Raw genomic sequence first — 16,703 nt, forward strand, 5'->3', positions numbered from 1 at the left:
AACCAAGTTTTAATATACTTTGAAATATAGTAAGAGATTATTTGATGTGCTGCCTATTAATTTTGTATGTAAAATTTTTCCTCCTTTGTAATTGGCCCACATCAATTGGGTCAGGATAATAAAATTATAGCCAATTTCAATAAAAATTAAACTTAAAACTCTTGGCTAAATACTTATTTAATTTAACTATTAAATATATCTAATAACATAATAGCTAATAGTTATTATTGTTTAACTGACAACTAATTATAACTGATTTATATTAAGTGTTTGATAAAATTATCTAATAGTTGCTGTTGATATAAATTTTAAAACATATAAAAAAAATAAATAATTTTTTTTTAAAAAAATATAATTATAAAAAAATTTCTATATTATATATAAATGTGGAAAGGAGGAATATTAATTTTAGCAAAAATGTCCTTCATTTTTTAAATTAATTATAATTATATTTTATTATTTAAATTAATTATAAATTTAAAATTTTTAATTTTAGAGTTCATATAAATATAAAATTCTTAGCCTTACTCATGTTTAACTTCAATTAAATATAAAATTTTATAAAAAGTAATTAATTAAATAAGAAATTAATAAGTGAAAATAAAAAATACAAGTAATCTATAATCTATAATCTATTTATAAAATTTTAATATAATTATAAAGTTGCCATTTATAAAATATTAATTATTTAAATTTAAATAAACAAAAAATGCAGTTTTAGTCCTAAAATATTAGAAATTACAGTGCAAAAAGTGTAATTAAGCTAAGATTCTTAATAAGAAATTATAAATAAATTAAGATTTTAATGAGATAAAAAAAAAATTCGAAGATTCTAATTGTATGAGTTGTTTTGAAAAAGCTCTAAACTTAAATTAGCAAATAATTAAATGAAATTGTGAAAATATAGAAGTATTCTTAATTTTTATATTATTTATAATATTGAAATTTTTAATGTTACAAAAAATAATAATTAAGCAAACATATTTATAAAAAATTAGAAAAAAATGAATTATAAATAAGATGAACAAAAATGAATTGTTAAAATAACATAAAATATATAAACTCTAAAAAATGGTTAAATTTATTTATTTATAATTAATTGATATATATCCACTTGCTTTTGTTAACACACATATAAATTTATAATTTATAAGAAAAACATATAAAAATATATTCTTATAATAATTTTTAACAAAATATTAACTTGACATTAAAACTAATTGAAATAAAAAAAAAATCATTTCAGCATTACATAAATAGGTACAGACATAATGTAACATAATAAAATCTCATAATATTAATGTAATAAAAATAAAAATTTATCCTTGTATTAGAACAATATACTATGTGCTACAATTTTTAAATTTTCTTTAAAAATTATTATATAGAGAGAAGATTAAGAATATATTATTATAAATGTAAACTAAATAAAGTATGAGTGTATATCAATTAAATAAGAAATTATAAGTATGCAAAATTTAAATCATTGAGTATATTTTAATAATTATCTCTAATTTTTAATTTTACAAATAAATTTTAATATATATTATTTTAAGGTAAATATTTTCTTTTATTATAAAATTACTTTTATATTTTATATTTGATTTTTCACTTATAACTGAAATTGTTATATTTAATAATGTGGTTGATATTTTTAAAATTTTTTTTAAAAGAGAGAAAACTTACACCATAACTAATGGTGTAGTTAAGGAAATTAATTATAATTATTTTAACGTTCATGAAAAGTTTAAACTATACCTCATATAATGTAGTGAAGTAAAAAAATATGTTATACTAATTCTTTAAGAAATATTAAAATATAACTTCAAAACTTTTGATAATGTAAATGCTTATGTTAAATAAAATAAAATGATTATGTTAAATAAAATAAAATTATAATTTTTTTCCCTTTTAAATTGTAAATTAACTTACATTATAATGATTTAAAAAATTTTTATATAAATTTTTTGGATATAGTTATTTATGTCGAATGAATGTATAAAACTAAATGTGAAAGTAAAAGAAACATCATAATTGTTATCAAAAGGTAATTATTATTTTAATATTTTTATTTTTATTATTTAAATTTAATTATTATTATTATTTATTTATTTAATTTTATTACTATTTAAAATAAAGTAATAATTTTTCATCTTATAATCATATACAAAAAATTAATAAAAAATTATATAAAAATAAATTAAATCACAAGTAATAGATATAAACGATGTATATAACACATTAAAAAAATTAGTAATATATAAATGCATTTGAGTCTCTCTATCAATTATATTATCAGTTATATTCAATAATTAAAGTTATAAATATAATTAAACTTAAAAAATATATATTTAAAGTTATTTGATTGACAGCAGAAAAGCCAACGCATTATAAATGGCTGCCATCATCATTAAAAATATTGTGGGTATTTTTATCAAATAATTCATAAATAACTACGTATCACAATTGTAATAGTCTTTTAAGGTATTACATTTATTTGATAGGATATAGTAATATTCATTCGAAATTAATAGACACCTTTCAATAAAAAATGAAAAAAATATAATATCTGTAAAAGAAAATAACCACACAGAATTCAACCTATACAAAAGGAGGAAAAACAATAAAATAATTTTACATAAAAATAAAAATAAAAATAAATCTATTATTAGAGATATATAATTCATCTAGCAAACCTAAGTTTGAATTCCTCATTTTTTAATTTAAAAAATGAGTTTGTTAAAAGCAAGAAAATAGAGACAACTGATATTTCAAACTAAAAATATAATTTTAAAGAACTCTAAGAGAGAAATTGAGAGAGATAACTGTATTAGATTGTTTAATCTAAATTGAATAATCCTCCCAACGATTCAAATCTTTAGCAATCATGCATGATTTTAATATTGACAATGAAATAATTAATGTCCTTTACTATTATATAAGAATCTTCAATGCAATGAGCGTTCAAAACATTCTAAGCAAAAGGAGCCCCGTGGGATTAACTCTGTTGACACAGTCTTAATTAACATCAGGTTTTGTAGTTAGCACCAAATGATTGAGCAACCCATGTGTATATGTGACAACGAGCTTTGACCCACTAATCATATATATAATGAGAAGTGGGCTTGCCTCAGGACCCCTGCTTTTGTTATCACCTGCACAAAACGAGCAAAAATGGACGTCTCTACAGTCTGTTTTTCTCTATATTATTCTTAAGCTCAGTTGAAATGGTCATAAATTTAAGTTAATTACTTAATTTATGGCCAATGTTGCTCAGTCTTCGATTCTCTATTCGGCTATGCCGCCTTAGTTATCCTATTTGCATGTTTTCTTTCTTCGTATAGTTCTTGCATTTGACTCCTCTTATCAACTCTATATATACCTGTAGAATCCTCCATTGAATTCCAGGGTTAGATTTTCTTTGCATTAGTAGTTACTAGTTAACCTACTTGTAACTAATGGCTTCCCGTCTTGTTTTCTTTGTTTTCATGCTCACTGCTGCCGTTGTTCCAACAAGCGGAGCTCGGGGGAAAGAATTCATTGTTGGAGATGAAGCAGGGTGGACACTAGGATTTGATTACCAAGCTTGGGCTTATGGAAAGAAGTTTCATGTTGGAGACAAACTTGGTAATGTAACACATAATTAATCATTTCAATTAATTAAAGTAAATTGCAAAAACCCATCTGATATTTCTTGAGTTATGATGATGATTCTGCAGTTTTTCGATATTATGTGGGAGCTCACAACGTGTTCAAGGTGAATGGAACTGGATTCCAGAACTGCATTAAGCCAAAGGCGGGTGAGGCACTAAGCACTGGAACCGACACAATTGTTTTGGCAACTCCAGGAAGAAAATGGTACGTTTGTGGAGTGGGCAAGCATTGCGAGAATGGAATGAAACTTGTTATAGATGTATTGCCACTTAAAGCACAAGCTCCCAAGCCTAGCCCACCCGCTCCACTCACTTACGGCAAAAAATTTATAGTTGGAGATGAAGCAGGATGGAGACTGGGATTTGATTACCAAGCTTGGGCTAAGGGCAAGCACTTCCAAGTTGGAGACAAGCTTGGTAAATATGCTCAGCTCTTGCATTTTCATGTTGATCATTATGTGAAGAGAATTTCACATTGGCTTGACTAATTAAGAGTAAATAATTCTTAGATGGGTCAATTTATTGACAAATGATTGATGTTTTGCAGTTTTCAAGTATTACCCTGGAGCTCACAATGTGTTTAAGGTAAATGGAACTGGTTTTCAGAACTGTATTAGGCCGCCAGCAACTGAGGCACTAAAAACCGGAAATGATACAATAGTTTTGGCAACTCCAGGAAGAAAATGGTATATTTGTGGTGTAGGGCAACACTGCGAGAAAGGAATGAAGCTTTTTTTAATTGTGTTACCACGAGCTGCTAAATCACCCCCTGCACCCTATTCTACGCCCTACACTCCAAAGGGCGTCTGAGGAACTACTTGTTAGCTTTTCTTAGCAGCGGACTTGTTTTAACTAGAAAAGGGTTGAAACTATCTGAATCTTAGTACTTGTATAAGGTTATGATCTTCCTTCTTTTTTATTAGTATGTTCTCTTCAAGGGTTGTGCATGCATGAGTGATGCTTCTGTATCATTCTAGCTTTGCTGTTTTCGATTTGTCATAAAGAATTTGGAGTCATGGAATGCCTAATCAACTAAACAGTTGTTTTCGAATTTGATTGCTTACTAGTTTTTGTAGAATGCTTTAGCAGAATTCCATGTTGCATTGCCAGATTTTGAAAAAATTATTACAGTGGAATCTGTTAGAATTCAATGATGAATCAAAATTAAATTTCTGTTTGGATGTGGCTTGTGGAAAATCTCCCTCACATAGGATGGCAAAGTGAAAATTGAGGGCTTATTGTCCACCAAACTACGAAGGTTTTTAAGCTCTGTTTGGGATTAAAGTTGAGAAATTAAAAAAAAGTACTTTTTGAGTAATATTATTTCAGATATTATTTTATAGTTGTTTTGAATTGATTAAAACATATCAAATTTGATAATTAATAATCAATATGTTTAAGTGTTCTTTTTATTCATAACTCATCTTGATAACAAGTTGGTAGCCTAAAATAAGAAGTGACAATAGGTAATGATAACAGCTATTAAATTTCATTTTAAAATGTATGGGTAATAATAGCATTATTTAATGATAGCAAGAAGAGAGAGTGAGGAAATAAAATCACCAAATTTAACTAAATGATTAAGAAGTTTAATACACCATGAGTGTTAAAATAAACTTAGGATATGAGTGAGGTTGGATAGTTTTGAGTGTTGGATCAATTGAAAAATTGAGATGAAAGTTTGGTAGAAAAAAATTTATTACAATTATAATCATTTTTATTAATCGGAATAAAATTATCAAAATTAAAGATTTTAAATAAAAATTTAAAAAAAAATTAAGAACAAGGTTTTGCCTTTTTTTTCTTTATTATGTTAATGTAATGACTTTACTCTCATATCGTTATTCGCGCTAGAGTACGGAATAAACATAAAGCCAACCAAATACTTTTTTTTTGAAAAGATATAGTAGATTAAATTCATTTAAAACAGGGCTTGAAGCCCGACGCCGGCAACAAACCATTAGGGATTACTCGGATCAATTTTAATAATTGTCTTTAAATTTATATAATTATAATATTATAATTTTTTAATTTTAAAATATAATATAAAATTTTATAAATTTTTAAATTTTTGACTTTCAATTATTAATTTTTCAGTTAAAAACTGATGTGAATAGCTCCTGTATGGCGTTTAGTCAATATTTCTCTCTCCTCTCTTATATAAGGTGTAAAATTATTTTATCTACATGTGAAAAATTATTCTACTACAGAGAGAAGAAGAATTCAATTTACACATGATTTGAGAGAGAAAAGATAAATACTGACTAATCTCTATACTGGAACTATTTAAGTCAGCGACTAACTGAAAAATCAGTAATCGAGGATCAGAGAAATTTTATTGTATAAAATTTGAAAGTTAATAAAGTTTTATGTTATATTTTTTAGTTAAGAGATTATAATATTATAATTAAATAAATTCAGGAACAATTATCAAAATTTATCCGACATTACAGCAAAACTTATCCGACATTACAGCAAAACTAAAAACTATAGACCCAAATCAGAAAGAAGATTATAGTCTAAAAAAAAAAAAAGCTCAGCTAACAACACCCTAACCCATACTATTATAGCCTAGCAAAAACCGTAATTGGGGTGGGCTGTAACCCAACCCAATAACTCAGACAAACTTAGCACCAGAGCCGCATGGAGGACCAACATCTCCCAAAAACGTCTGCATCTTCGTCTGTGAACTTTCACTGGTAGCCACATCCACAAGAAAGAGAAGCAACCCAACTAAGGTCAACACAACCACTTAAAGCATAGGACCATACAACACAAACTTAGGGCAAGAAAAATAGAGGGGTAAAGGGAGAGCAAGCATTTATACCCTCAGGATCCCTCTTCCCCATATCTCCACTATTGCAGCATACATAACCACAGAGCCCAGCAACTCTCACTTATGCAAACTACCATAGAAACTTCATATTTTGTGGCGAAGGTTTTTTCGGCGTCCCACTCACACCTTCTGAGCCAACCCTCTTGATTGCAACCCGCGAACAACCACCGCCATGCGAGACTGTTTCTCATACCATGCATGAATAGTGTAGCACTCGTTGACAGAGAAAACTGCCATGTCTACCACAAACCCAGAAACATATACCCACAGCATATGATTCAAGGCTGTTCAGGTCAATCGAATTCCCTCCCAAAAAAGCTTTGGACCTATCAAAATACCAAAACCCCATATACAAACTACACAAAAAAGGTGAGGGAAGACCTACTTTTGAGCGGAGGAGGAGCGACCCCCCTACCTTTGAGGGGCAGAAAAGGCCGAAAGCCGACAAAAAACGAGGGACAAAGCCCTTAGAGGAAGAATGAAAAAAACAAAGAGAAAAGAGAAATGAGAGCCTTGACTCAAAACATTTACTTGCATTCTTGAAATGGACCCATATAGCTTATGCGTAAGTTGATGGGATTATGCACTCATTTGTAATGGTAATTGGCGTAAATATGCATCCATTAAAACTCGTAAAAAATAATTTTTTTTAATAAATTAAATTAAAAAAGAAAAGCTGATTGTAAGTTGCAAACATGAGGTATTATAGAATATAGCATATATGTACTATACATAGCCAACTTTAAGTACTGTGTACTATTGGAATTTGGAAGTGGTACTTTAACAAAGACGCTAAAATATAAAATTTTATGGATATATAATTAATATATTTCAATTTTCACTCTGCCCTTCAAAAGTTGATTCAAAGATGCAAAAGTTAGGTATGCTTTGTGAGAGATGGAAGAGAAGAAAGAAGAAGGAAAGAGGAAGAAAATCACTGGAATTGGCGGAGTTGGAAATAAAGCATTTATATTTTTTTTCCTTCGAATGATAATTATTATCATATCATTTTTCTTATTTATATCATATCATTTTTGTTTCATACAAAAATGTTAGCAAGTGTTTTCTTGTCGCTAAACATTAATTTCAACCAAGCTATATGTAATTCACCAAAATGATATAATGCTGTTTCTTCAATTGCATATATATATATATGAGAAATCCTATTATTCTACAAAGATATGATTTTTTTTTTCATATAGATTAAAAAAATGAGCCCTATCGATTAGTGTTACACAGAAGAAACCAATTATAGATACTAATATAATTAGATTTGTTTTTAATAAATAAACTTGAGATTTACAATTCCAAGTAAGATGGTTTAATATATAGTTATTTAATTTTTTTTAATTTACCCTTTGCTTAAATAACTCGTGTTACTAAATTAGTATGGGAACTAATAAATTTCACATTGTTCAATATAATTAAATAGGAAAATATTAAAAAGCTAATAATTTAGCATAAATAAAAATGCAAAGTAATTAATTTTATTTTTGTGGGATGAAGGGGAAATTATTTATGTTTTTTTTTTTTTATTGAGACTGGTTAAATTAAGGAGGTTTAACCCATTAGTAACTTTTTTTTTTAATATTCTGATGAGTAATTAATTATTTAATAGGGTTCATATATACATAGTAGCCCTAAATTTTGATCCAATTTTGGACTTTTCTTTTTCTTCTTTAACAAATTGTGATGTTGGAAATCTCTAAATAATTGAAACTATGAAAATAATAACTTCGCATTTTGAATTTAAAAATTGAAAAACGGTGAACATAATAATTGTTCATAATTAATGACCTTATTCAAAAGGATCTAGTTTCTGAAATATATATTAGTGCATTGTTATAAACTTTGAGCTGGGTATTAATTAATTGAAAATGAAACAGGAAGGAGACTAGGATTTATAAGCAAGCTTGGGCTCAAGGCTAGACCTTTCAAGTTGGTGACAAACTTGGTAAAAAATATATACTTTCTCTATTTCATAAAGATAATTTTTTTTATTTATTTCAAATTATATACCACGTTTCTTTCTGAAATATATTAACTTAATATGTCCCTATTTAAGTATATATTGAAAAAAGTAAAATTTATTAGTTCTAAAAATAATAATTATTATTATTTAATTTTAAATAGAGTAATAAGAGTAGATAATATATTAGAAAAAAAATTAAATAAAATTTAGTCATAACTATTTTTTTTAATCCCAGTAAAAAAAATTAAAAGGATGTTTAGTATATCAGTTAAATCTACTTATGAGTAAAAAGTCACAAGTAAATTAGGATTTGATTTGATTTATATGTTAAAAAACTTAAAATAAGTCAGAAATTATAAGTAAAAAAAATACATATTTATATTTTTTTATAAAATTACTTTTTAACTAAGTAAAAGATTATATTATTCTAATAATCTCTAAAAATATTAATGTTATCCTCATTTTAACAACTATAATACTTAATTATATATCATTTTTAGTAATTTTAACTAATTGAATTACTTTTAAATACCTTTTAACCAAATATACTTAAACTACTTAAAAGTTATTTTTAAATAATTTTACTAAATAATTATTTATTTATTTTTAATTTGAGTCATAAATTAAAAGTCCATCTATTTATTATTATAAGCTAGCTACCCAAAATTGCAACAGTAATATGTTCCTTAGTTATTTTTATAATTTTAATTTTTTAGTCAAATAGTAAAGTTTATAATATATAAGATAAACGCCCAATCATTTGTTTAATTATAAAATTCATAATTTTGTTCAAAATTACTAAAAAGTAATAGGGGTTAAAAGTTGATTATATTAAACCACATTGGTTCTACAACCACCAAATAAAAATGGTGGGAAATAAATGGGCTGCTAAAAAGAATCCAAATGGCGCCTTTGATAGATTCTAAGTACGTCTAAGGTTACGTTAAGCAATCTAGAGTTACCACGAGACGTATAGTCTGGGTGTGATGGCCGCTGCCATTAGAATAGTGCTTGCTTATGCTGTTATGGAAAATTGGACAATAAAGCAACTTGATGGCTCAAATGCTTTTCTACATGGCCTTTTAAATGAATAGGATTATACATCTCAACCTCAAAGCTTTGTTGATGCTAATCATCTTGATTTTGTGTGCAAACTATACTGCTCTTTTTATAGGCTGAAACAAGCCCCATGTGCATCGTTTAAGCACTTTTCTTCTTTGTTGAAGGTTTATAGCATCCAAGGCAAACACTTCACTATTTATTTACACTATTACTAATCAAAAGTTGTTTGTTTTAGTTTCTGTTGATGACATTTTTGTCACAGGCTCTTCTTCATGGATTGTTAATTCATTTATTAAAGTTTGCAACAAGAATTTCCAATCAGAGATCTGGGAGTATCAAAATATTTTCTGGGACTTAGAGGTTACATATCTTCCTGATGGTGTTCTATTAAATCAACAAAAATACATCAATGATACTTTGTAAAAGACGGGAATGAAGAATACAAAACCATGTCTCAAACCTATGGCCACCAAGCCATATTTGTCCAAAAGTTTGGATACACCTCTTGCTAATGGTGAATTTTATCGTCGAATTATTGGCGCATTACAATATGTGACAATGACGAGGCCCAATATCTCATACAGCATCAATAAGTTTTGCCAATTTATGCATTCTCCTAATAATGTTCATTGAACTGTTGTGAAGAGATCGTTAAGATATTTATGTCATACTACTATAGTCACGGTCTCTTCTTTGCCAAAGCAATGTTTGCTAGCTTCAGTGTTTCTCGGACAATGATTTGGGCTATTGAAATGATGATTGACGCTTAACAAATGACTATGCTATTCATCTTGGCAACTCCTTGATTTCATGGACTGCCAAAAAGTAGCTCGCTGTTGCCCATTCTTCCATTGAAAGTAAGTACAAAGCTATTGCTAATATCACTGCCAAATTGATTTAGGTTAAGTCTCTAATGCATGAACTTGGGATTAATCCCACCACTCCTGCGGTTGCGGTTCTATGGTGTGACAATTTAGGAGCCCTCTATCTCACATTCAATACTGCATTTCATGCTCATACCAAACATATTGAATTGGTTTATCATTTTTGTGTGAGAGCAAAACACAGCTGATGCTTCAAAATTTGTTTCATTTCCTTTGTTGATCAAAATGTCGATATTTTTACCAAGCTATTGGGTGCTCACTGGTTTGAATTTTGTGTTACATGTATCATTTTTAATTCTTTCTATTTAAACTCAGTTGTTTTGGTACATTTATCCTATTAAGTTATTGTACAGAGAATATATAAATTGCCTACTACACATGAATACAATTAACTTTCATATCAAATTTTATCACAATTCCGATTGAACGTTAAACCCTTAATTATTTACTGGACTGAATTTGAAAACCTTAATTAAAACTTTTTAAAAATTGTAAATATCGCCATCCTTTTGCAAATTTGAATAAACAAACAATGCAATGTACAATTTGGTTTGTGTGATAAAAATGGAAGAGGAGAAGGAAGGAAAACAGAAAAAGAAAGAACAGGAAAAAGGTAGAAAAGCATTGGAATTGGTAGAGTTGGAAGCTAAACATTTGAAGGCGTGAATTTAGAGAATATTCTGCTATTCCAAATTAAAGGCAATAACCACATAATTTTCTCCGCAAAAAAAAGTCATATCATAATTTTCTTATTTTTGAAAAAGAAAAGGAATCGCTATTATTATTATTATTATTATTATTATTATTATTATTATTATTATTATTATTATTATTATTATTATTATTTTCAAATGAATAAAAATAATTTTAATATAATTATAATATATAATTAAATTTACATATTTTAAAATAAATTAATAATAATAATATGAAAATTTAATTAAATATTGTGAAATTTTCTAGCAATTATTTTTGTCATAGTTTCTTGTATTGGGATGGAACTAGAAGAAAACTTTTAATTGTTGAATTGATAAAACTTTTAAATATTAAATATATTAAATAAATCGATACTATAAATTTATTTCCTTCTCTTTTTTTAACTACATGGAATAGTTCTTGGATTTATTTCATTATTTTTATTTTCTATATGATTTTAATAATTAATTTTATAATATTTTATTGTTATAATAATTGATAAAAAAATAAATTATGAATTAAAATTATTTATAAAATAATATTTATTATTTTTATCTTAAATTTTAAAAGTATTTATAAAACAATTTATATTTTCATGACATTGAAGCACTTTCACAAGATTTTAACTTTATTTTTTAAACTCATTTACTTTAAAACATCAAAAAAAGGAATAGAGAGAATATAAAAATAAAAAGAGTGAAATAATGAAATATATAAATTGTAAAATTATTGTTGATATTACCTATTACAACTTACAAAGACATTTTATATAATAAAAATTGTGAAAACTCAATTGCAAAATTGATCAAAAGATCAGTTGTTCTTTGCTTATATATATTGAGAAAGATGTTTTTGATAATATTGATAATTATAAGAAATCACACCATACCTTCTAAAAAATGAAAACTCGTTAAGGACAATTATAAATTTAAATTTGTTACGAAAATTTATTATATTTTAAAATTTTTTGTACTAAATTATTATTATATATTGAAAATTTACATGTATTATATTTTTTCCTCTTAATAAATAGTTTATTATTATATAATATTTTTTTATCTAATTTAAGTAAAATAATTTTTTTTATCCACTAACATAAATTTTTGACTCTACCCTTGACAGTGAGGTTTTGTATTCAAATTTCACTCAGGTTCAATTATAAAGAAAAAAAAATTAATTGAAAAAATAATTAACAATAAAAAAAATACATATAGTAAAGTTTATGAAAAATAATTGGTTGAAACTATATAATAAGTTTTAGCTTAATGGTGTTAGTATTGAAATCATTTTCCTATCTGTTAGGTCTAAAGTTTGAATCTCGACGACGACGATGATAATAGGTTGAAAATAAGTGTGCAAGGCAGAAGTCTAAATTGCACATAAAAAGAAGTAATGAAAAGTTAAATCTTAGGTTCCTTTTGGTTTGCGACTACTAGATTAATTTTTACTTATCGATTTCATTAAGCAATAGGACATTTGATTGAATCAATGGCTCGGTTACCATTTGTACAGACCAGCCTAAGTTGTTCCCAGCCGGCTGGAAAGAACACCTTAGCCTTTTGACATACCATGACGTGGTCCATGGATTTATTTGTCTCTTCTTGTTTTGTTGAATTTTTTTTTATTTTAAAATTTATTTAAAAATATTAATAAGCTTTAATATATTAATATTATATTACTATTTAAAACTGTGAGGAATTGAAATAAAAAAAATTCTTAAAAGATAATAAAATTTATCACTATAAGAAAAACGCGAATTAACAACGGATTTTTATAATGAACTGTAATCTATTGCTAATAACAATGGATTCTACAACCAAATTTTGATTTCGTTGCAATTTTGAAATAAAAATTATATAGAGTAATACTTTAACAACAAAAATAACATTTTGTTTCTAAATCCGTTGTTATTAGAAACAGATTTACATTCATTGTTAAAATTTATTGCAAATCGACATTATAAAAATATTTGAATATAAATTTAGGAACGAATCTGAAAATCCATTGCTAATAGCAGCAGAGTATTAGCAACAGATTTTCAAATCCGTTGCTATTTTCGTGAAATTAAAAAAATAGTTATATAAATTTTGTCAACAATTATTTGTAAAAAATATTTGAATATAAATTTTACAATGGATTTTCAAATCTGTTGTTAATAGCAATGGAGCATTTAATCAGTTGCTATTTTCGCGAAATTAAAAAATAGTAATTATGTAAATTTTATCAATAATTATTTATAAAAGTATTTGAATATAAATTTAGCAACGAATTTTCAAATCCGTTGTTAATAGCAATAGATTCTAAAATCTGTTGCTAATTTTATGAGCGAAAAATTCCACCATTCAAATTTTAAAAATGTATGTAATTATAATTAGTATCGGATTACAAATCCGCTGCTAATTAGTAACGGATTTAATAACGGATTTTGTAATATATTACTATTTTTTGGAGAAAAAAAATAAATTTCAGTGTTTAAATTTAGCAACAAATTATGAATCTATTACTAAATCCGTTGCTAATTCGCGTATATATTTCTTCATACACTTAATTTCCTTTCTTCATATCACTCATTCACTTATTTTTTTTCTTCTCTCCATTACAATTTTTTCTTTTCTCTTCTTTCATTTTCTTCCCAATTCTATAATTTTTTTTCTTTCATTCTATTCACTTTATATTGATTTTCTATCATCAATTTCTTCTCTTTTATTTTATATTTTTCCCATATCTCAAATTTTTCTCTATCTTCTTTTATTTTCTTCCCAAATCTCTAATTAATATTCTTTCATTTTCTTCCTTTTTATTTCATTTTCTATCATTAATTTCTTCCATTTTCTTTCTAATTATTTCATCACTTTCTCATTTTTCCTCTCATTTTCTTCCATTTTCTAATATCATTTTCTTAATTCATTTCTCTCATTTTCTCACTTTTCCTATGACTGTCTTCACTTTTATTATTTACTTTTATTTTTCATTTTCATTAATACTTTTATTATTTACTTTTATTTTTCATTTTCATTAATATAATTTTCCCTCAATTCATTATTTCACCGTAATTTTTTTTTGAATAATACATTTTGCTCTCATTATAATGTATCTATAATAACTATTAATGGCAATTTGTGTATCAATTAGAATTTATAAACCAGTTATAATATTAAAATTTTAAAATTTAAATTTAAATTTAAATTTAAATATTAAAATTAAAAATTTGTAATATTAAATAACAGTCAAATTTGTAACAGATTATAATCAATTGCAATTAACAATGGAATTCCGTTGCTAAATCGGTTGCAAATAGTAACGGTTTTTTTTTTGTAAATTTTTTAATTTTTTAAAATTAAATAAATTAGCAACAAAAAACGTTGTACATTGCTATTAGCAATGGATTATCCGTTGCTAAATCCATTGCTAATTGCAACGGAAGTTAAAATTCATTGCTAAGTGAATTAGCAACGAGTCTCGCTGCAACAGACAAAAATTGGTAGTAAATCCGTTGCTAAATCATTTAGTAACGGATTTTTAGGGATTAGAAACGGAAAAAATCCATTACTAATCCACGCTTTTCTTGTAGTGTATATTTCTAACATTTTGTTGTCTTGCATTAGTAAACAAATGTTTTTTTTTTTAATTGTTAATCTAATAACATTTATTGATAAGTACATTGACAAAAGACACTTAGAAAATATTTTTTTTAAAAAAATAAGAAGACTATATACATATATAAAGGTTAAAATTTCAGCCTTGATTATTTCAATCATATTAAAATTGTCAATTGGGTTAATATATCTGTAGAAATTAATAAATAATTACAAAAGATTATATGGGGAATTTCCGAGTGCTTTCCTGAATTAGCTAAAATTGAAAACGACAAAAAGAAAATTTAAAATTCAAAACCTTTTTTGGAATTTTATCAAAAGTCTCACCCAAATAGACAAATAGAAAAATATAAACTTGCACAGCTTGCACAAATTATATATATATATCCAAACTTTAATTTGATGCCAGCAAGTTCGGGTAAACCAATGTTTAATTAATTTCATCGCCTCTACGTTGATCCATTATGGAAGGTTTACTATAAATAACACCCTATGTTTCCCTAAAGCAAAATCACACCCACACTTGCAGAGCTGACTAAATTAATAATCAACTTTATTAATCTACAATGGCTTCTAATCGGTTCGTTGCCTTTGCTATTGTTGCAGTTGTTCTTCCTACATTTGCCATGGCAACTGAATACTTTGTTGGTGATGATGAAGGCTGGAAAGTTGGTGTTAACTACTCTGAATGGGCTAATGGCAAAGTATTTCGTGTTGGTGATAAACTAGGTATGCAAACCAACTTTATATATCTGTTTACTAGCGAATCTGTACATGATTAATAATAATTTTAAATTATATATATATATATATATTTTTAATATATGTAAATAAAATAATATTTTAAATTTATTACTATTTACTCTATATTTTATTTTTATTACTTTTCTATGCAAAATTTAATTTTTATTTCATAATTTTTTAATGAAAATTTCATAATAAAAATATAGTAATATAATAGAAATATTAATTAAATACATGGCTGGTTAAATAATATGATAATTTTCGTCCATTTTAAATATCAATTTTTTTAAAAAAATATATAAAAAAATTTTATATGTTCTTAATATATCAAAGGAATACAATATATTCAAATATTATTTTTATTTAATAATATTAATAATATCAAAAAGCATAAAAGGTAGTGCAATAAAATTTTAAATTTATATATATATAAATTATAGGTATGTTAATATACCTTATACAATAATAATGGCTAGATATTATAGTAGTGAGAAGGTAATTATTAAATAATTCTATGTGACAATCTATTTAAAATAAAAGGGAAGAAGAAAAGAAATTTACTACACACTTTTCAAATATTCATAATCTTATACGATAGTTTTTGTTTTTTTTTTTATTGAGTGTCATGTGGTCTCATTATTAAAAAAAAAAAAGTCTACTTTATGTAGATAGATAAATTTACTGTAGATACTCAAGTGCTTGTCTCATATTGATAGAGATCTCTTTAATATTTTTACAAGGAAAGAATTTTTTTTAATTATTAATTGCATGCAATACACATGCAATTGCAGTGTTCAAATACGGGTCACCACATAATGTGTATAAAGTGGACGGAAATGGGTTCAAGGAATGCAAACCATCTGGAGATGTTTACAACAATGGAAACGATACATTTATACTTAGCGAACAGGGCAAAAAATGGTATATTTGTGGTGTTAATGATCACTGTGAGAAAGGGCAGAAGCTAGTGATTAATGTGGAATCTGATGGTTCTGAACCAGTACCAGCACCAGTACCAGCACCAACACCACCAAAACCAGCACCAGTTCCAGCATCGACACCACCACCAACACAAACTCCACCTTCAAACGATTCCTACAGAATTATCTCATCCTGCTATCAGATTTTCGTAGCAGCTGTTGTTGCAATGGCCGTGGCAGCATTTTAATCTAAGAAACATCTTTAAATTATATAATTCATGGTTTGCTTTCCCATAGATAAGGTTTTGGTATTGGTTATAAGCTCTTAAATATATGTTGT

The 16,703-nt window shown here is 26.0% G+C and overlaps 1 protein-coding gene across 1 annotated transcript; it reads left to right on the forward strand.

Moving 5' to 3' along the window:
• The first annotated feature begins 3,458 nt into the window (after positions 1–3,458).
• On the forward strand, positions 3,459–16,611 carry LOC110647230 (blue copper protein-like). Its single transcript, XM_021800961.2, has 5 exons — positions 3,459–3,627; positions 3,720–4,070; positions 4,201–4,446; positions 15,324–15,428; positions 16,235–16,611. The coding sequence occupies exons 1-5, from the start codon at positions 3,459–3,461 to the stop codon at positions 16,609–16,611; spliced, it is 1,248 nt and encodes a 415-aa protein (XP_021656653.2).
• The last annotated feature ends 92 nt before the right edge of the window (positions 16,612–16,703 follow it).

This window comes from Hevea brasiliensis, unplaced genomic scaffold, assembly GCF_030052815.1.
Source record: "Hevea brasiliensis isolate MT/VB/25A 57/8 unplaced genomic scaffold, ASM3005281v1 Scaf5, whole genome shotgun sequence".
Lineage (NCBI taxonomy): Eukaryota > Viridiplantae > Streptophyta > Magnoliopsida > Malpighiales > Euphorbiaceae > Hevea > Hevea brasiliensis.

Bases quoted from the DNA above. Each gene is read 5' to 3' on its own strand.
- LOC110647230 (XM_021800961.2), top strand. From the start codon at position 3,459: ATGGCTTCCCGTCTTGTTTTCTTTGTTTTCATGCTCACTGCTGCCGTT. The intron at 3,628-3,719 runs GTAATGTAACAC...ATGATTCTGCAG, and splicing joins TCATGTTGGAGACAAACTTG to TTTTTCGATATTATGTGGGA. The intron at 4,447-15,323 runs CTCCAAAGGGCG...TTCCTACATTTG, and splicing joins ACCCTATTCTACGCCCTACA to CCATGGCAACTGAATACTTT.